This window comes from Pleurodeles waltl, chromosome 12 (genome assembly GCF_031143425.1).
Source record: "Pleurodeles waltl isolate 20211129_DDA chromosome 12, aPleWal1.hap1.20221129, whole genome shotgun sequence".
NCBI lineage: Eukaryota > Metazoa > Chordata > Amphibia > Caudata > Salamandridae > Pleurodeles > Pleurodeles waltl.
In genome coordinates, this window is record NC_090451.1 from 610035395 (window position 1) to 610057768 (window position 22374).

The following is a 22374-nucleotide window of genomic DNA, read 5'->3' on the forward strand; positions in this document are numbered from 1 at the left end:
GACGATAATTGACTGAAATCGGATGGCATATTTAACTGTGAGAAAAAATATTATACCGGGGGGGTATGGCACTTACTGAAGATTAAATTAACTGTTTTGTAACTATATGATCAAATAGTGTTTAGTCTATCTCTTGACAGAAGTTGACATTGATGCCTTGTTTGCAATACTGGATGTCCCCATTTTTTCTTATGATGTGCATCTGACCTTTGGAATTTGGGAGCACACGTGGAAACTCATGTTAGGGGACACTTGTTGATGGGAATGATCAAGTCTTTCTACAATTAAGAATCAATACAATTATTGATGATAGATCGTTCCACCTCTTTGCGCTGCATCTGAGGAGTGTGGAGCACCCAGGTGTGTCCTGCCTGCCATCTGCAGGAATCCTGGACCCTTGCACACTGCTACTGGGCGTAGGTGTGATGGAATTCCCTCGTTCCCTGACCCAAACGACCGTGGTTTGGGCCTCTGCTTCCCCAGCTTTCGAGCTTTGTTCTGCCCCAGGTCACCGGGTGCAGATGAGGGTGATGTTGAATTTCCTCCTTAATATTTTTGTTACCTGTTTTCTTTTGAAACAGAGCAAACTCCATACTTCGAGATCAAACAGGATTACTCAGCCTCTTCAAAGTTTACAGTACATATGCCGCACCCCCTTAGTGAGGCCTTCCTGTGTTTGGATAAAACTGCTTGCCTATATGATTTGTCAACGGTCTATAAGTTGTCTTGTATTTCTAACATGTTTCATTAAAGATATCTGAAGTAAAAAAGAATATTGATGATGTGACTATGACACCTAAGCTGCTAGGATACAGTCTTAGGTGTTCAGAGCACAAACAGAAATGTATGTTTGTTCTAGCCTGAAATGACACCCTGTATACCCAGAGGGGTCACCGTGGTGTGGGTGATTGGACCTCTGGAGTCTACATTGCACCTGGAAGGTACTTAGGCAACCACTTATGCCGAGGGTGACTGCCTGGACCTGGGCCTTGGAGCTTTCACTAAGGAATGAAGTGAGATTGTGACCAACAGATCTAGCTACACCGAAAGATTTTCCCTGACGGACTGCATTAGACCAGGAGGACATAGAGAAGGATGATGCTCCCTCGTAGGACTCCAGTCAAGAGCTGAAGGACTAAATTCCCCCACCGGGGAGCCTGGCCTGACAGCTACACCAGTCCCCTCCCATAATGTTGTTACATTTGAATGTTGATTCTCCTTGCATGTGTAGCGTTAGAAATAAAATACTACTTTTTCTTATAAATGCAAGTATTTGGCTGGACAGTGATTTATTATTTGTACTGTTGGCACTGTGAGTCATGAGAAATGTTTCATGAACTGTATCTACATCCCCCAAATGGAAGCTTGACTGCTAGACAACAGCTGTACTGAGTCAATTGCAGCAGGGGTACTTGGGCCAGTTGCTCACGACCAAAAGCAGGCCATATCAGGGACACACAGAAGTAAAAGGCCTCAACTACACACATGGCCCTCTTAAAGGGGTTCTGACAATTGGTGTTAAGCGATGAGGTGCCTAACATTTAGGAGTCAAAGTTACAGAGATGGCATGGTCCATTTCCAATTTGCATCAGCACTGCATTAAGTCCAGTTTTCTTTTCTTCTACACACAAATGCAACACACAAAAGCAAAGAAAAACACAGGTTTAGGAATTGACCTTACCATATTGTCCACAGATTAGATGAAGGATTTGTGGAGGGACAGAGGGTGGAGGATTCCCAGGTGTAGGGACAGAGATATCTTTGCTAATTTCATTAGGGACCAGTTTGCAATACTGGGTGAAATGGAGGAGGCTGTACCTGACACTGGTGAGGGAACTATGGTAGGAACCCGGGAAGAGAGCGATGTGGACTCAGGTTCTAGGATCCCCTTAGCACAGATATATCCCAGACATGCCTAGTGTGTCTCCCAATGCATCTTCCAGAGTTTCACCAAGACACTCCCCACTTTTAGTTTCTAGAATATCTCAGTTGAGCAATTCACCTCAAATTTCTATGGTACTAGTATCCCCAATTCTATGAGTACACCACTTGGGAGGGTTAAGTCCAGCAGAGTTCATGAGTTTGCAGTTGACACTTCAGAAAGCTAAGGCTAAGGAAGATGGAAAGCCAGAGAGGTCAAGAGGGAGAAGCTAGGCCTAGCTCACCAGGAACAGGAGGAGAAGAGAAAGGAAGGACAGGAGGAATGGGCCCGGAAAGAGAAACTGCAAGAGAGGAGGAAACAGAAAGGGAAGAAAAACAGAGAGAGAATGGGCGGCTAAACAGAAGGAAGAGGAAAGCAAGCTGGAAAGGGAAAGAACAGCCATTGAGAGAGAAACACAGAATGACAGAAATTACAACTCTATCTGGGATTAGTGGCTCTACTTCCAAATCAAGCCAGGTCGTGGCCAAGGTTCTCAAAGATCTTGTGCATGTGTATGTGTAAGGTCAAGATATTTTGGAATGGTTAGCTACCTTTGTGGTTGGTTGTAAAGCACAAGTCTTAAATGAGATGTATAGACAGCTGCCTAATAAGGTGCATCCCTTAGGAAGGGACATTCATCATTGGGAAACTGCCAGTGTCAGAACAGATGGTTGGAATAGCATGGTTTTAAGCCAGAGGTGGAGAGGAACTCCCCACAGACTGGTTCCAAACCCTAGGGTGAGGGCCAGGGTAATTCTCATGGTACTCGGGGAGGGCACAGGAAACCTGGGAATGGTAGTGGTGTGCTTGGGAAGGAGGATCATGAGAAGGGATGGCAATGAAGCACTTCCACCTCCAGTGTGGTGACTTGTTTTAAGAGTCACAAGGTCGAACATTTCAGAGAGACTGTCAAGAGAAGTAACTTGACACAGCATCACCCATCATACCAAGAATGTTTCACTTGTGTGAAGGTACCAAATGGGAACCGACTGCACTCAGCCTTGTAGCTAAGGACATTTGGATTAGAAATCCAGATGCTCTGAAGCACATCGCTCTAAATACAATGGGATTTGTGCAAGATGTTAGGACCAATGGGAGGAAAGTATCTGCCGTGAGGGATACTGGAACATTCTGCATTATAGTTTAGAGAAAGTACATTAATGCTGAGGAGATAGTCCCTTGAGCCAAGGATACAGGATTGGTAGCCACTGGAGAGAACATGGAGTATCCACTTGCCAGGGTTGAGATAGAGCTCAATGGCAAGAAAGCCATGATTGATGTTGGGGTAAGGGAAAAGCAAGGAGCTGGATGTCTCATGGGGTGTGAATTGAATGCCCGTGGCTTGGTGCCAGGACCAGAAGCCTTCATGGCTTGGGTAATATCAGTTGTGTTTACCAGAGCACAGGCTGCGCGTCAGTCTAGGAGTGAGGCTGGGATCATCTCTGATTTGCAGGGGTCAGGGCAAGGTAGCTTACAGAAAAGGGCAGATTCGGGGAATGCTTGGCTGTAGAAAGGTTATTGCTTCTTCTCCAGAAGCAGAGGAGGACGAGGCTCTTGAGGTGGGCTATTTGCTGGAGTCTAGTCTGGGTTGCTTTCTAAGCTGCAGGGTTTGTTAGCTCCTGGAAGGCCTATCTGGGAAGATTTCCGCAAGGCACAGGAGGACAGCCCTACACTTGAGGGACTTTAGAAGGAAGCCCAGGATCAGGTCAACAAAAGAGTGCTCAGAAAACACTATGTTGGCTCAGAGGATGTTGTACTATATAGTGAACCAATAAATCTCGAGCCAGGTACTAGCAAGAGGCCAGGTGTTTCCTTAGTGCACAGGACCTTCCTATTGTCACTGGTCCATGAAGTGCCCTTAGCAGGATGCTTGGGGATTGGAAAAACCCAGAATAGTTTAAACCATTTGTTCTACTGGCCAGGGATGCACAGAGAAATGGAAAGGTTCTGTAGAAACTGTTCAGCTTGCCAGATGGGTGGTAAGACTTGAAGGAAGACAAAGACACTATTAGTGCCTCTGCTAATTTTAGGTGTTCCGGTTGAGCGAGTTGGAATATACATGTTTGGTCCATTTGTCACCCCTCACAGTCAGAAATTAAGTGCATTATGGTTGTGGTGGATCACACCACCAGGTACCCTGAAGCTATGTTGCTAAGGATAATAACTGCAAAGGTGGTAGCAAGATTTGTTTCTTGGGTGGAATTTCCAAGAACAGTAATTTCTGACCGGAGATCCAACATCTTCTCTTCCTATATGAGAAAGATGTTGGAGCAAGCTGGTGTGACATACCACTTCTCCACTGCATACTACCCACAAACCAATGGTTTGGTGGAACGGTTTAACAAGACACTAAAGAGCATGATGGGAACTCTACAAGAGATGATTTCCTGCCATGTCTCTTGTTTACCTACAAAGAGATTCTGCTGAAGGGAGTAGGGGTCAGTCCCTTTGAACTTCTGTATGGACCTGGTGTGGGGCCAACTCACCCTAATAAGAGAAGGTTGGGAGGGAACCTCAGGGCGTCCACAGAAGTATAATAAGATATAATGAAGTATATATGAGGGTAGCACTTTGGGCACCTCTCCCAGTCCAGCAAGACTGCAATCAATGAGAGAGACCTTTGCCATGGTAAACATCCATTATCAGTGTTCACCTATGACAGCAAAAGTCAGCCTTAATGATCCAGACAGCAGTACAGCGAGGAACTCTAGGCAGGGGTACACATCTTTACTCTGCAGAGGATTTTACCGTCCCAACAGTAACTTAGGAAACTATCCCACATTTTTCCTGCAAATACCCTGAAATGCGGTGCCAGCTGTGTCCTGCAGCCTGTTCCTTTCTTGGCAAATACAGGCTTTTGTATGCTGCAGAAAGGTGTAGTCCTTATCTGATACAATCCTGGCTGTGCTCACAGGTACAATTTAGTGCATTACATTGACTAATATATACCGATTTTTATGAGGTATGCTACACAATTGGATATACAATTGGCACATACTCCATAAATCTGTAAATGTAGGAGGATTTATCTTTCTAAATAACAATTTACATTTATGCTGTCATTTCCTGTGTTCACTGTTCATCAAGAAAAAAATTTAAATTGTCACTGACTCGAGAATAACAATATAGGAGATTATTTTGTAGAAAGATGAATTTAGGTAACAGATAATCCTCTTTCAGTAACTTGAGTACCAAGAAGCCTCTATGGTTTTAGTTTATGGTTATGCAATGCAAACTAATGAGGAATCTCTCTGCTTAAACCTCCTGTAAGAATGACTAAAAAGCAACTACAAAGGTGTATTCATCTTTACTTACTTGGTTCTTCAGTACATTTGGAAAATTTGTATTATTTGTGGCAGTTATTAATACACTATATGAATGAATATCTCAGCAGCAAGACCAACCTAATATAAAAAAAGAAATTAAACAAAAGATGTTTTACTGGGTGTTTAGACCAGAACCGCATGTACCACACAACAAAGTTTTACCCTCTGGGTCATGAAAGGTAGAATTATAAAAACGTTTTTTATAAAATATTGCAAAATTAAATGTGTTAGTGTTATATTACACTGATTTAAAGAAAACAATAAAAGGAGGCAATTAACAAATAATTGAAGCCTTTAGTGCAATTACTAGTAATGAGTTACAATGAAAAGAAGCACTACTTTTTTTTAATTGAACATTAATTGTAAGAATCACCAGTAAAACATTTATGAAATGTTTTACACTGCGGCCTTGAAAAAAGAATAATTGGATTGAAACATGTGTCACCAGTGGCAGTCCTGTTTCCTCAAACAATGCAAATAAATGCAAAGTAAAAAAATAGCAAGTAGCGTACCATTATCCTTAAAGGAACACAATCCATAAATGTGTGAGCTCATTCTTTTTTTTTGACTCAACAGCATAATAAATATTTGCTCACATATATGCTTAACATTAACTCATAAAGAAATCCGCAAACCCAAGTTGAACTTAAGTGCCCAAATGGTTTATGGTATGCGTAAATTCAAATAATATGTCCAAAAACCTTAAATGTATACTCACAAAGTGATTTACTTACATTTAATATTACATCAGTATGGCAAAATATTATGTATGACCAAATTTATCATAGAGAGGAGGAATGAGTGTTTCAGGGTAAGGAAGCCTTGCAGCGTTCATGAACACTCACACACTTGCAGGTGTGTGTATGTGTGTATACATGTTCTTTAAAAGCATATTTCCATCAAGACATGCTCATAGATTTACTATTGTGGTCCGGAATAAATCTATGCCTAGTGTCAAAAAGGGGGGGAACACACCCAAAATTGATTGTGGTGCAAAAGTGGAGGTTTTGTATCCAAGGGGAAACTATATTCCTTGCCGAGATTTAAGTAGATGTGCAATTTTGTATTACATTTACGTATGCGTACAAGTATACCATTTATAATTGCACAAGCACAAATCATAGGCACACGAGTTACACATCCTACGTTTACAGTTTATGAGGGATTTAATTATAAAAGGAAATAAGAATGCTGTATATTATAGTCTGACCTGCAAATATAACATATTGACATAGAACACTTCACAAATGGCTGGGAACTAAACAGTGCAACAAGGAAGAAAATCAACAAAAGAGATAGGGGAAGTGTTTGGCAATAGTTGGACAACTTTGTAGTGTTGCTCCAGATGTCCAATAAACAAATGCAATTATTAAACAACACGTTAGACTATAATAATAACAGGACATGGATGTAGGGCCCATCTGCAGACCAGACAGCAATAATTAAGCAGTAATGTCAAGAGTGTTCTCAAAAGATTATTTTTAAAGTCATATGCAGCAAACTATTACACTGAAGATATTTTTGTTAAAGGGCTACTATTTTCATAGCTATTCTTCGGTGCATCTTCAGAGCAAGGAAAGTGCCACTGTTTCGGTGGTGGGCTGGGTTACTTTCATATACTTGGTTCTCTGTAAATTGTATAGTGTTGCCATGGAATGTAATGGCTGTTAAATGTATAATGACGCAGTTACAATTTTTTTTCTTTTTTCCTATTTGATACATTTACCAATAAACTTGAAAAAATAATACTTTTCTTTATTAAAAAAAACATACATCAACAACAATAAAAGTAACAGACATGAGATAATCAGGGTGATTAGTAAGTTGCTCTGTGGCTTTCTCACAAGATAACATATGGAAAGTCAATGTTCCAAGAGGAATTATTTCTATGTAGTTTTTTACAATATTGTGTGTTGGTCAACATAAAGATCGAACCAGAACCATGGCAGAACTATTTTGTCATACATACTTACGTAGTGCATTATAAAAATGTGAAACAATTTATTTGTAGTATTGTGAACATACTGCAAATACAAAGCCGTGATTATCACAATGGCGGTCGGGCCGCCTCAGTTGTGGCAGTCCAACTGTCATATTATGACCATGGCAGAGCCGCCATTGTCCAGCTGCCGACACCACCAGGCTGCTGTCAGCCTGGTGGTTCCGGCGGTTGTAATTCGCCAGGGCAGCGGTGCCCTGAGGATTGCGAGTCCCCATCCGCTAGCCTTTCCATGGCGGTTTACACCACCATGGAAAGGCTGGTGGAATGGGGGACCTCGGGGCCCCTGCACTGCCCATTGTGTAGGGGCTCCCGTGCACAGCCCCGTCGTGCATTCCACTGCCCGAATTATGGGCAGTAGAATGCGCGATGGTGCTGCTGTACCCTCTGCACCACCACATTGCTGCTGGCTCCATTAGGAGCCGGCTGCAACATCAAGACCCTGTCCCCGCACTGTTTCTGCCCGCCGCCCAGCGGGGAACTCAAATTAGGGCCGGCGGGGTTCAGCCACCTGTGTGGCCTGATGGCGGGATGAGTCTGGCGAGCCGCCCGCCAAACTCATAACGGGGGCCAAAGTCTTTTTTAAGAGCTTACAGAGAGTGTGGCCAGCACAAACAATCACAATCCAGCACTGGCACTGCCTCTTCTATAATCAATCTATATGAAATCTAAAACGAAGTGCACAGCCCTCCTAAGCATGTTAGTCCACAAAGGTCAATGTCCTTTTTCTTCAAGCTTTACAACAATAGACTACTCCAACATATGTAGCCATGAGCGTAGTTAGAGAGGACCCATTGTTGACGTTTTGGTCTCTAGCGGTCAGGAAGTCCACAAGACCACCCTCAGGACTCAGTGTCAAATAGGAAATAAAACCTAAAATGCTGAGCCTAACCATAAAATATAAAAATCAACCACAAATAACTGAATAAAACCAATACACCACCAAATACTAGTGCATCGCCTGCCCACAAATCATCTATGAACATCCATGTGCCAACTAACTATAAATGCCCGGTGGGGAAAACAAAACCCATTTGAAAAAAGTCAGGCAACTACCAACTCAAAAAGTGCCCGCTACTTATAAAAAACAGATGTCTGATAGACCCGAACAAAGTGCCAGGCAATTTAACAATCCTTAATCTAATAAGGTGTCCAAAATACCAAATGAATTTATAATAACTACATAAGAAAAAGCAAAGAAAGTTGCCAAAAAACGTACCCCAAATTCTGAACAGAGCCACTTCACAAGAATCAATCAGACCGCACCAATTCGTAAATCACTTGGAACTGAGATACAACCTAGTTCTAAATAAAAATAAACTGTTTCTCACAGGATAAGGCATCCACTTCAATAACAAAAAAGCCATAACATAGCAATTTACATATCATTGTGTTGACAAAGTAACAAACACATGTCAGGTGTAATTTAACAAGAATATTAATTGATATCTACACAACAAAACCAAATGGGACCACAAAAAGGACAATGTAAACATCCATGAAATACCACAACCAGAATGGATGGCCTTTCCAAGCGATGGCAAACCATGACAAATGAAACACATGAAACCAATGGCTAAAGGGGGTTGACCTAAAGCCCACACTTTAGCTGTACTTCTTTTTTACCTTACGGATTAACTATGGGGGTCAATATGTCCCTGGCGGTCTTCTGACAGCCAGGGATAATGTGCCAGTTTGCCCTCCAACAGCCTGGCAGTACATACCGCCACATTATGAGATTGGGGGGTTGGCTGCAGTCAAACCGCCACTTCTCCACTCATACTGCAATGGCTGTATTAGCCACTGGGCCGCAGATGTCTACCTCCAGCCTAGCGGCTGGCACAGTACCGCCCATGACATAATGAGCAGGCCTACCACCATGGTTTTTGTGGCATTAGCAACGCCACGAAAACCATGGTGATAGGCCCTTTTGGTGACAGGGAATTCCTTCCCTGCCAACCGTAGGTGGCTCCCCCGCCCCCCAACACTCACCTGACACCCCCACTCCCCCATCCAAAATCACCCCCATACACTCACTAACCCCCCACCCCTGATACACAAACTAACCCCCACCCCCTCCGATCCACACACTCATCCCCCACCCCCTCCGATACATTCACACCCCCACTCCATACACACACACACGTGCAGACACGCACACACCACACAACTGACCCCACCCCCCACAGCCACACAAGAATACATCACTCCCCACTCCCCCACCCACACTACAGTCAAAGTGCCCCACGCCCCCCTCCCCACATACACAGACACCCACACTCACCAGGCGTACGCCGATTTACTTACACTGACATACAAGCATTTATTCATGCATACTTCCAGACATACTCACACACATTCTTACACACAGTCACACTGACATGCAGACACGCACTCACTTCACCATTCTTACACGCATTCACTCACACACGCCCACGCAAACAACACAACTTGCACAGACACATTCAAAGACACACTCAGACATTCATGCACACACTCAGACAGACACACACACATACAACACCTCCCCCACACTCCCACTACCCTCCCCTGTCAGAAGCCCGATTTACCTTGGGTGAGGAGGTCTTCCGGCAGGGAACGGGAAGGGTATCTGCTACCACTAGCAGCGCCCCGCCAGCAGGACACTGCCAGGCCGTATTACTGGTCATAATATGGCTGGCGGTGTTCTTCTTGCAGGGCGGTGCTGGTGTTAGTAGTGCCAGCTTACCACCGTCCACCACCATTAGCACTGCAGGATTTCCACCCTTATTGTGGTGGAAGTCAGGCAGTGCTCATAATATGGTGGACGGATGGTAGCCGCGGTGGCGGCATGTTGGCAGGAGGTAAGCGCCATGTACCGCCGATGTTATAATTAGGGCCTAATTGTTGGACCTGGCCCTTTCTGCACGGTCAGCCGCAAACGTTTTGCATTCACTCCTCCTGTTTTTCCTGAATTTGTTTTTGTAGGCCTTAGGACTCTGCCCTCCTTTCCACTGTTAACCAGTGCTGAAGTACTTGTGCTCTCTCCTTACAACATGTGGGATTGGCTTATACCCAATTGCCATATTTAGTTTACTTGTAAGACACTAGAAGAGTATCTCTGACAGTGCCCGGGGCCTGTGCATTAAATGCTACTAGTGGGCCTGCATCACTGATTGTGCAACCCACTTATGTAGCACTTTAAACATGTCTCAGGCCTGCCATTGCAGCCAGTGTGTGCAGTTTTAAACCGCTATTTCCACCTGGCAAAGTAAGCCTTTTGCCAGGCTCAAATCTTTGATCTTAATATATGTAAGTCACACCCAGGCAAGACTCTGGACAGCCCAGAAGCCAAGGTGCAATGTATTTAAAAAGTAAAAGGGAGAAGCTTGGCCCTACTCCACTTACATTTGAATAGGCTGTGTCCTGTTGCCACTCAAAGGGCTGCATACCTCATGTAGTTAGTCTGGAGACAGGAAGGCAGGGCACTTGTGCACTTCAAAGGCATGCCTCTAGAAGCCTCACTCCAACTCAAAGGCACACCCGGGTATAAATACTGGGGCTCATAATACTCTACCCCGAAGAAGGACTGCTGTGCTGCTGAAAGACTGCCACTTTTCTGGACTAATGCTCTAAAGGACTGCTATCCTGCTATGCTGACCTGCTGCACTCTTGCTGGGTGAGACGGACTGAACCTGCATCTCTTGAACCCAGAACCAAGAGTGACTCCAAGGGCTAGTTGGCTGGCCTCCCGATCTAAAACCTCAGGGACACAAGAAGCTTCCAACAACCTTGCATCTGCACCTGGACTCTGCCTTATGTGAGTCTACCCTGCAAAATGGTGCCAACCCAGTCCTGGACCTTTGGAAAGGGACCTAAGGTGCTCTACCAGCCTCTGTAGATCCAGCAGAACCTGCAAACTACACAACACACACAGACGCATTCACACTCACACACTCAAGACACACACACACACAACACCCCCACCCCCTCCTCTGTCAGACGCCTGACTTATCTTGTCCTGCGACGAGGTTGTCCGGCATGGAACGGGAAGGGGCGCTGCTACCGCTCCGCCAGCAGAACACCGCCAGGCCGTATGAATTGTCAGAATACAGCTGGTGGCGTTCTACTGGGGTAGCGGTGCTGGTGGTAGCAACACCAGCTTACCACTGTCCGCCAGCGTGATCACTGCTGGATTTCCACCCTTCTTGTGATGGAAGTCTGGCAGTGATTATAATATGGCAGACGGATGGTAGCCGAGGTGATGGTATTTTGGCAGCTGTCACCACGGCGGTAGGCGTTTTTTACGGCCAATGTCAAATTGCCCATCATCATCTCTGCTGGATGGATTGGACCTGTCACATAGACAAGTACTGCCACCACAGCCCATTGGAACCCTCACTGCGCAGTGCATCCCAGACGCATGCCCTCTCTTACCTCGTTGACAGCAGCCTCACAGCTTTTCTGAAGCAACACATCACCCCAACTGCGCTACATCTTTGACAAAGGACCTTACATCGCAAACCCCACCGGTGGAATCCTCGCCGATGACGCAGGCCTATGCATCGCAGCTTCGCCACATCTCAAAACCAACATATCAATTTGCCTACATGGCATGGCTTCAACGCGGATCCTCGCAACACTATGCAAGCCAGGATTTAATGTGCTTTTTTCAGCAGGCCTAACCAAGTGCCTGTAGTGTGCCTGTGCTCCATCACAGTCGGCCTGAACTTGTGACTCTGTCCCGGTCCAGTGCAACCAGATATCCACAGTTGCCGCTTTGTGCTTTTTAGTGCTATTTTCTCCAAAATCTTTAAAATTGCATACCTCTGATACTACTGATTGGATTTTTGTCGTTTTGGTCTTGTGGCATCATTTTTGTATGCTGTTTTGCTACTTTTTGGAGTGTTTCACAAATATTTTACACATTGCCTCTGAGTTAAATCTCACTGTCTGTGCCTAGCTACCAGAGGGTTAAGCACAGATTAATTGAGGATTGGCTTGTACCTTGCCCTGACAAGGATTGTAGCTGCTGATACCCTAGTCAACCATGCTAATTTCTCACACTAATGGTAGAAAGCTTTCCATACAGCTAAAACTATCTATTAAAGCAGAAACACCAAAGCAGAGCAGGAAACTCAATGGGAAACCCTGTGCAGAAAAAGGTGAGTAAATGAAACAAATGTATAGAGTGATAAAAGAAAGTAACAGATTTCACTTGGAAAAAAGAGAGGCAAGTAATACAAGAAGCAGTGTGGTCTTGATGAATTAAATACCTGGCACGATGCTACAGAGCCCATACATTGCTGGTCCTAGAGACCACTTGCTAATAATTATTGGCATATAGTGAGTATTTCATTGACAATGTAAACTCAATTTCTTGATGTCTATCCAGCTGCCAGTGTTCACCCCTACCCGTGAAGCCACATGCATAATATTGTACTAATTTGCATATTTTTATAAACAACCTTATCTGAAAGACCAGGATTCAAATAGCATGAGATTGGTATAGTAGAAGTCTCCCACCTCCATGGTTCTCATCTGGGGTATCGAGGGGAGAAGGTGCACTAAAAGTTTATTCAATTTTGAAGCGCTTGCCTTCAGTGCTAAATTTATACATAGGATAATATATCTTCTGATTTATGTAATAACGATATTACAAGTCACCCAGGAGCTCTGTGGTAATATAGACGATTGAAGCCATAGAACTCCAAACTGACTTGTAATATGGCGGGGATATTTTGGGCCAGATGTAGCAAGCAGTTTTGCCTATTCTGTGTATATGGGAAAATGTGTTCGTACATATGGCCCTTTATTCCTTATAATACAGGGTCAAACTATTGTATTTCTTATAATTCGGGGTCAAAGTATTTCTTACATTACAGGGTCAAACTTTCACCCTTCTTCCAAAGGAAAGAATAATCGGTCTGACTCCTTCAAAATATTGAATATAACAGCAAATATGGAGATTAAAGAATGAAAGAATCTGTATTACGAAATTAGACATACTAGGGGCCTCATTTTGACATTGGTGGTCCCATCATGGGACCACCAATGCTGCGGTGAGGACGCCACTGCCATGTTGGTGGTGTTCCCCCCAGCCGTATTACAATGTTACCACTGGGCTGACCAGCAGGAACATTGTATTTCAACATTGTATTTCAACGTTCCCGCTGGTCAGCTACGATATTGATCTCGGCTCCCTTAAGTGAGCCACAGCACCCCAGTACCCTTAAATGTGTGCTGTCTGCAGAACAGACAGTGAGCATTCTGACCGTGCTGTGCAGGGGCGACCCCTGCACTGCCCATGCCATTGGCAAGGGCAGTGCAGTGGCCGACGGCACTTGGTTTCTGCCAGCATTTTCATGGCGAGTCCCTGCCATGAAAAGGCTGGTGGAAAGTTGAGTTGTAATCAGCACAGCGGCACTGAGTGCAGCACTGCTGTGGCTGACCACAACTCAGACTGCTGTCAACCTGTCGGGAACATATTCCTGGTGGGGAAGGCGGACTTCAGGTGGTCCTGCCCACCTGTGTTGAAATGTTGTAGTCGGACCGCCTGGAGAAAGGCGGTCCAACCGTCACTGTGGAGCTGGCGATCTCACGACCGTCAACCTCGTAATCAGGTCCTAAGATAGCTCTAATGATTTGTTAAGAAACCATACTACAACCCATTTAATGAAAGTCACTTTATGAAAACAGCTGTAGTTAAAAAATATGGGGTACGTACAGACGTTCCAATTTTTGCTAATGAACTACACGGTTACAACATAAACATGGTGCCATAATTGACTCTTTTGTGCAGATAGCTTTATATTTCAGGAAAACAGTCCAGAAAAGAAAGATGAAGGAAGTTGTTTTCATAGTTTAAAATAGCAGTTTTAGTTCTGGTAGTGACTTTCCTTTCACACTATCTGTTTACCACAACAGCACACATTGTGACTTCACAACTAAACTGTGAAAACTATTACACGTCTGCAGATATCTATACCTATTTCCTATTACAGGTGACTAGCTGTCACAACTAGATTGCAATAAGATTAGTGACAGGATTTGCAGGGTTGTAAACATTTAAAATAATTAGTGCATGGGGACTAAGTTTTTCCTCGGGGCCTGTCGCTGCCCAATGTCATGCTAGTCAGTTACCAAGGTTGTCTAGTTTTGTTTCCACCTCATGCCTCTTTCCTACTCCACCCTACACTTACTGCCTCTATCTCACTCTTGCAGGTTATTTTTTAGTCAAGCCTTGACAGCGTTTGCACTTGTGCTTAGCGACCTGTTGTGTATGCTTTGTCTTTTTCAACTCCTCCCATTGCTTGCCATTGCTTTTCATTTGTCTATGTCGGTGTCCTTTAAAAATCCTTGCTTGCTAGTGGTCAGTACTGCCTCATTGTCCCACCTTTTTCTCTTCTGTTCCTTCCACAGAACAGGGACTGTGTCATTACAGTATGGTTCTTTATCTGTTCACTGGTTGGACAATTTTTTCCCTTGGTTTCCTGCTCTGTATTGTTTGCCTGTGTTCAGCTTTGGCACCAGAGCGGCTTAATATAGCATTCCTGGCTCCCACCTCTTCTTATTGCCACAATTGTATTAGTGCTGTCTCCCGCACTGTGCCTCCTGCTCTGTTGCTTGTATTTTTTTAACGTTTTTTTTTTTCGTTTTTGACGTTGACTGTCAATTGGGCTTCTTTTAGTAAGATATTTGGTTGTGGGCTTCCTTTTAAGGAGGATTGGGCTTGTTTTGATAGCTGTTTGCAAGAAGAAGGGAATGGGTGTCAACGTGGGGCGAGTGCAGCTCTTGGTCTCACAGAGCAGTCTGCTCCACCCCTTCTCACTCTCCTGTCCCAAGATTGTCTTTTGCTGCTCTGGGCATTGGAGCTCAGCCTCCATTGGTCACTGGCTTCGAAATGCCTACGCTTTCAGCCGTTCATCTTGTAAATAACTCAAATTATATTCTCTACAGCATTGGGTTTGCTATGTAACAATACAAACATACTTTATTTGCACAACAAACCAAACAAGTATTTCAAAAGTTTCTTCCATGCCTTTCAAAGCTGTTTATTGCGAGGAGCTGTTACTTAGGTCTCTGTCTTTTCTTGCAATAGCACAGAGAGGCTGCAGCTCACTTCCTCTCTGATGTGCTTCATATTTGAACAGGAATGCATAGTTTTGCCTCTTTTTGTTTCCCTCAGGGAGTCTTACCCTCCCATGCAGGGCCAGCTTTAGGACTGGTGGCATCCTGCGCGACAGTTTATTGTAGCGCCCCCACCCCATGACCTCCTCCTCAGTTTCACTCACTACCACCCAGCAAATGTGCCCCTCATCTCTCCTTTGCTCCCCTTTCACATACATGCATGTGTTTTAAAGCACTTGTAAAGGCTGGCTTTGCTAATCCATTCAGCTAGCCACATATTTAAGAGCCCCCCTAGTGCCATTCTAATGCCACATTTTTGTCATTTTTTACACTAATGTGGCATTAGAAGGGCAAATCCGCTGCACCATATTTGCAAAGTGGCGCAATGCATGCATTGCATCACTTTGTATCCCTTTGCGCTACATTATGCATGCGCCAGGTATAATGTATGCAAAGGGGGTGTTCCCCCGTTAGGGGTGGTCAAAAAATGGTGCAAAGAAATCTGACAGATTTCTTTGCGTAATTTTTTTGTGGCACTTTTAACACCTGCTCAGAGCAAGCATTAAAAGGAGGCTTCCATTGGTTACAATGGGCCTCTGGGTGCTTTGTAAGATTAGTGTCAATTTTATTTACGTTAATCCTGCAAAGCGCCGGACTAGCGTAAAAATTTTTGACGCTTGTACCCTAACTACCGCCATGGTGCGTCTTATTTTAAATATGATGCACACATGGTGCAGTTAAGGGGGCGCTAAGGGGTGCAAAAAAAGTGGTTCTGTTCTGTGTGCAGCGCCACTTTTCTTAAATATGCCCCATAGTTCTGTTTTTTGCAGCAGGCATATTAACCCTCTATGCTACTTAATGTTGAGTCAAAGCTGCCACTGGGCAAAACTTCCATCTCTCTCTTTAGCAGGAACGTTAATCACAGGAGGTATCTTGACATTTTACTTGTTTTTCGAAGGCTAAACGCACAAGGATCCTTTCAGCAGGTACTTTTAAATCGCAAGTTTCCTTAGTAATTGCTAAACACAGCGCCCCCCCTGTGGTCAGCACCAGTGCTTAATTTGTAAATAAAACGGTGCCGGTGCCCAAATCCCTCATCTTAAACATGCGGCTCCTGCAATTAAATGTGTGAACATGGAATACTGAGGCGGTGTAATCCTGAAGCATTCTCTGGCCTCTTTCATCCATATAAAGCCACTCCCTGCCTCTTCAGGTCACTCTTGCAGCTTTCGACTTTCTCCCTTTGTGATACTTTTTTGTTTTTCCCTTCATCCGTCTTTCCCAAATGTGTCTCTTGCTCGCAACAAATGCTCACGGCAGAAGAATAAGCCCTGGCCCTCAAAAATAAGTGCTGGTGCTCAGCACCGGAAACAACAAGGACAAATTAAGCACTGGTCAGCGCCCAGTGCGGTCGCACCGCTCAAAGCCGGCCCTGCTCCCATGTTTAACATCATACCCTCCCCCTTTCCCTGTTCATAGATGTGTTATCTTTCCCCTGTGACCCTCCAAAGCCCTCCCTACCCGGTCACACAGCCCTCCCAGTACCATCCACAGCAAGAACAGCTCAAGTCTACCCGATCGCTATTATGTCGTGCCTTCACAATCGCCGCTAGGAAGTATGTCAGAATGACGCCTGCCGGAACAACGAATGCCTGAACAACGAGGTCGGAACAACGACCTCGTTGTTACCACTAATGCCTTTACCACGAATGCCTTAACAACGATTTTTCATTGTAAAAGCATTCCTCGTAAAGGCATTAGTGATATGCATCCATTGTTCCTGCATGCGTCCCCTCTGGCGACCCACCCCTAAAAATTACCGAGACCCCCCCACCCCCACCCTAAAACCACACCAACCTCCCACCCTTGCCCCTAAAACTACCCCGCCCCTAAAACTGACCCCCACCCTACCCCCAAAACCTAAAACATCCCCAACCCCCACACCATCCCTGAAACCTAAAGTACCCCACCCCTAAAACTACTCTGAGCCCCCCACCCTGCCCCTAAACCTAAACCCCCCTAACTCCCACCCTGCCCCTAAAATTACTTGACCCCCCAACCCACCCCTAAAACCCCACCCCCGCCCGCCCCTAAAACTGACCCCCACCGTACCCCCAAAACCTAAAACAACCCCAACCCCCACCCCATCCCTGAAACCTAAAGTACCCCAAACCCCACCCCTAAAATGACTCTGAGCCCCCCACCCTGCCCCTAAACCCCCAACCCTCCACCCCACCCCGAAAATTACCCGACCCACCCCTAAAGCCTAAAACCCCAGCCCCCGGCCCTGAACCAGAAAATACCCCCACCCCCAGCCCTAAACCTAAAACCCCGCCCCCCCACCCTCGCCCCCCAGCCCTAAACCAGAAAATACCACAACCCCCCACCCCCGGCCCTAAACCTAAAACCCCGAACCCCCACCCCCGCCCTAATCCATAAAATACCCCGACCCCCCACCCCTGGCCCTAAACCTAAAACCCCGAACCCCGCCCCTAAACCAGAAAATACCCCGACCCCCCACCCCCGGTCCTAAACCTAAAACCCCGACCCCCCCACCCCTGCCCCTTAAACCAGAAAATACCCCGACCCCCGGCCCTAAACCTAAAACCCCCAACCTGCCCTAAACCAGAAAATACCCTGATCCCCCCACCCCCGGCCCTAAACCTAAAACCCCGACCTCCCACCCCCGCCCCCAGGCCCTAAACCAGAAAATACCCCGACCCCTCCACCCCCGGCCCTAAACCTAAAACCCCGACCCCCGCCCCTAAAACAGAAAATACCTCTACCCCCCACCCCACCCCTAAACCTAAAACCCCGACCCCCCCACCCCGCCCCCTGCTCCTAAAACAGAAAATACCCCCACCCCGGCCCTAAACCTAAAACCCCGACCCCCCACCCCTGCCCCTAAAACAGAAAAACCCCAACACCCCACCCCGCCCCACTTACCTGAGTCATCGCCTCGTTGCGTCGTCCTCCTCAGCCGACTCCCTTGTTTGTGCCTTAACCGCGCATGTGCGTTGTTCAGCACATGCGTGGTTAAGGCACAAAACAACTAAGTCATGGTTAAGGAAAGCGTTGTTCCGCTTTCGTTAACCAGGACTTCGTTGTTCCGGGGTCGGCCTTAAGGGCGTTTCCGTCGCCGCTATGTTTGGCTTCATAACCAGTTCTGGGGGTCTGCAAGTGAGCGGTGTGGTCTTGCACCCTCCACCATTAGTTCTCCTCCATGTGCTACCCTCGCACCCCCTTCAGACTTGCATTCACAGAATGGCTCTGTGCTGCCATTTCTGAGAAGAGCAGTCCTGTGGCATGTGATAAAATGCATCTGTGTGTTTGGAAAATCTTGGAGCGCCTTGTGTCCTTCATGTCTGTTCACTTCTGAGTGCTTTTGGTAGGATCTGTCTTGGTATGCCTCCCTCTCTATGGTGCGTGTGAGCAGGAGTGAATACGTATACTTTCTTGCACGCGTCATTACTACACGTCTTTACCTTTCTACAAAAGTTTGTGTGAGCAATTGTGTCCATTCCTTCCTGTGTATGATTGTGTGTGTGTGTGTGTGTCTTTAGGAATATTCTTCTGTACGTTTTTGTGTGCCTTTATGCATATAGTTAATAACGCTTATACATTGATTAATCTTAGATGAACATGTTGCATACTTTGGAAATGTTTGTGGATGTGTTTACTGTATATGCTTATGTTAGTTTTCGAATGCCTTCTTGCATATGCCTATTTTCCACCCCCTGTTTATATTGGTATACACTCATGCATATATTTTAGTATGAGTACCCCTCATTGTGTGTGTGTATATTTTTAATGAGGTCACTAACCAAACTCCTCACTATTTAGTCATATTGTTGGGCAAGAAAGTGACCTTCATTTTCAGTAATAACTTTGTGGCACTGTTTAAGGAGCTACTCTAGCTCTTCTTAACCTTTAGTGTTGTGCAAATAGAAGGCATGTGACTGACAAAAAGTGCTCAGCAGGACATAAAAATTGCAAAGATGTATTTTCTATAGTTTACTTTTATTTTATTTTGCCTGGTCTTCCTTTTTCACTGTGCACTCATGTTTTCTTTTGTTTCTACTGGTGGGTGCTGGTCTAAAAAAATGAGGTTTATCGTACTGCAAAGCGACACGGTTTCTCTCGTGTAATTTCTGAAATTATGCTTTAATGCATAATTGTGCAGTACACCCAAATCCACCCACTCCAAACCACCCCAATCCGTTCCACTCCAATCCACTTCAATACATCCCACCTCACACACCAATCCCTCTCACTCAAACCAGTCCACTCCAGACCAATCCAATCTACCCCACTCCAATCCACTCACCCCAATCCAATTCACCACGCTCCAATCCTCTCAACGCACCCCACTCCAATCCAAAACAATCTGCCCCACTCCAATCCAAAACAGTCGCCCCACTCCAATCCAAAAAATTTCTGCCCCACTCCATTCCAAAACAATCCACCCAAATCCAATCCAAATGAATCTGCTCCACTCCAATATTCCCAACTCCAGTACAAAACAATTTGCCCCACTCCAATCCAAAACAATTTGCCCCACTCCAATCCAAAACAGTTCACTCCACTCCAATCCTCCACACTCCAAACCACCCCAGCCCAGTTCACCCACCCCCAATCCAATCCACCTCAATCCAATCCACCTCAATCCAATCCACCCAATCCAATCCACCTCAATGCAAACCACCCCACTTCAATCCAATCTGCTCCACTCAACCCCACCCACCCCACCCAATTCACTCCACCTCACCCCTCTCCAATCCACCCCACTCAACCCAATCTATGTAGCCCACCACACTGCAGTCCAGCCCCACTCCGATCCAGTCCAGTCCACCCCCTTCAATCGAATACATGCCCTTCCATTCTAATTCACCCCACTCCAAACCACCCTACTGTAATCCAAATTACCCCACCCTAATACAATACACCCCATCCAGTCCACCAACTCAAGGCCCTCTAACCCAATCCAATCCACCTGAATCCAATTTACCCACTACCTCAATCCACTCCAACCCAGTCCACCCTAATCCATTCCATGCCACTCAGCAACACTGCACTCTGCCACTGAACTCTGCTCCCCTCTACCCACTCTAGGACACTCTAATCCAACAAATGCTGTCTGGACCCTTGTTCTTCCCATTCCACTCTCGGACACTGGCAACTGCCAAATAGGAACAATTCACATAAATACAGTCAATGTCATTGCCATAATTTCAATCATCATAATTTAATTCACTGCCACACAGTTCTATGCAACACAATTTCACTCCACTCATTTCCATTCCACGCCCCATAATTTAACTCAGCAACACATTTACCACAGCACACCATGCCAAAAACTTCAACACCACACAATTAAACTCCACAACATACCTCTACACAACATAAGATACCATTCCACATAATTACACTCCATGACACACAAGCCCATCCACATAATTCCAGTACACTAAAAAAACACATAATTGCTATTTACATAAATCCACTCCACACCACACATTTCCATGCCACACTATTCCACAACTATTCCAATTCAAACCACAGAATTCCACTTTACACCACAAACATCCACTCCACTCCATAACACATGGGTAAAAGACATTGTAATTTATAACGCCAGTAGCTCCAACTCTCGCAAAAGCGAGACCTATTGGCATTGCCAATGCTTGTTTATTTTTACTTTCTCTCAATGCTTTCTTCGTTTCTCATTTTTCCTTTTGTGTCCGTCTCTTGCTCTGTCTCAAAGTCCGATGAAGAACAATAAGTCCATATCTCCAAAAATAGAAGCCGGTGCTGGGGGCGACTGCACCGAAGGTGCCTCAGTAATTCATATTCCTGATTTGGTAGCGGGAGACGGATCAAATCTCTCACGCGAGTAAATGTGGACACGATACACAGATTAAGGTTGGAGGAACAGTACATTTCTTTGTAATACTGCCGGGCCGATGCACGCACATTTTTGTTTGTAAAAATGCACCTTGGTGCAAGTGTGACAACTGCGTCTTAGTGGAGGTGGGCGAGCCAAAAAATAATAGGGCGAGCCGAGCGATGAGTCTGGCTGCCTTCAAAGAGATCCTCTACGAGCTGAACCCCTGGAAATACTTGACATCTCAATCATGCAACAAACATCATGTGAAAATATGATGTATTTTGAAAATAAAATAAAGTATTGCTTTAACAAACAGACGAAGGCTTAGTGTGAGACAGCGTAGCACCGAGTATACGTAATGATGATACATACTACCCCCTGGTGCAACACTGGGGCTGCCGGGGCTAGTCAGTGCTGGAAAAGACCGTCCAGTTGTGTGTGCTCGTGCACCCTCACAGGTCCCTCCCGCCCACCAAGAAGCCATCAATGGTCCAAGACCACCTCGGTGGAGGACTCCGAGAGCCAGCAGAGTGTGGCCACCCCAGGCAGTCCGTGGGTTCGGCAATACACCCCCGGAATACACAAATGTGACAGCATTTTACAACACCCGCGCACGCCAACTCTCGGAAGCAATGCGTTTGTGGTGGGTGCCCCGTGAACTTTTCAAATACGCAAAGGCAGTACTCGCTTTAGCAGAGTACCTAAATAGAACTGCAAGCGCGGGGCGTTTACGCACGCTGAAAAAGAGACATTTTAACAAATACTTGTCTTTTAAACTATGCGACCATTACCTGAAAACAGTACCGTCATGAGTAAGGAAAGGAATCCTGTAGTTTTTCTGTAGTTGAGCGACCCCTCCATTGTGAGCGTTGCCAGAAGCAGCGAGAGGCTGCGCTCCTTCTTGCAGAAAGGTGCGTGTGGCTGAGAAGGGGTGGGGGGGGGGGCGGAGTTAGCACTTCTATTTTTTTTTGTTAAAATCTATTTATTTTTATTTAATGCGTTTTTATATAGCGCAGACTTTACCCGAAGGTGTCAGAGCGCTTCACAATAGGCAAAGGAAAGATACAAGAGGAGACAAATTACAAGTGAGCCTGTTACAAAAACAAGCGTTACATTACAAGAGGCAATCGTG

General features: G+C 45.4%; 1 protein-coding gene across 1 annotated transcript in view; it reads right to left on the reverse strand.

Annotated features, from left to right (window-relative positions):
* Nucleotides 1–22152, reverse strand: part of LOC138268338 (CD48 antigen-like) — a 316507-nt gene extending 294355 nt beyond the window's left edge. The window contains exon 1 of the mRNA XM_069217887.1: nucleotides 22034–22152. Coding sequence (XP_069073988.1) covers nucleotides 22034–22103 — 70 coding nt within the window. The 5' untranslated portion in view covers nucleotides 22104–22152. The remainder of the gene's footprint in view (nucleotides 1–22033) is intronic.
* Between the last annotated feature and the right edge of the window lie 222 nt (nucleotides 22153–22374).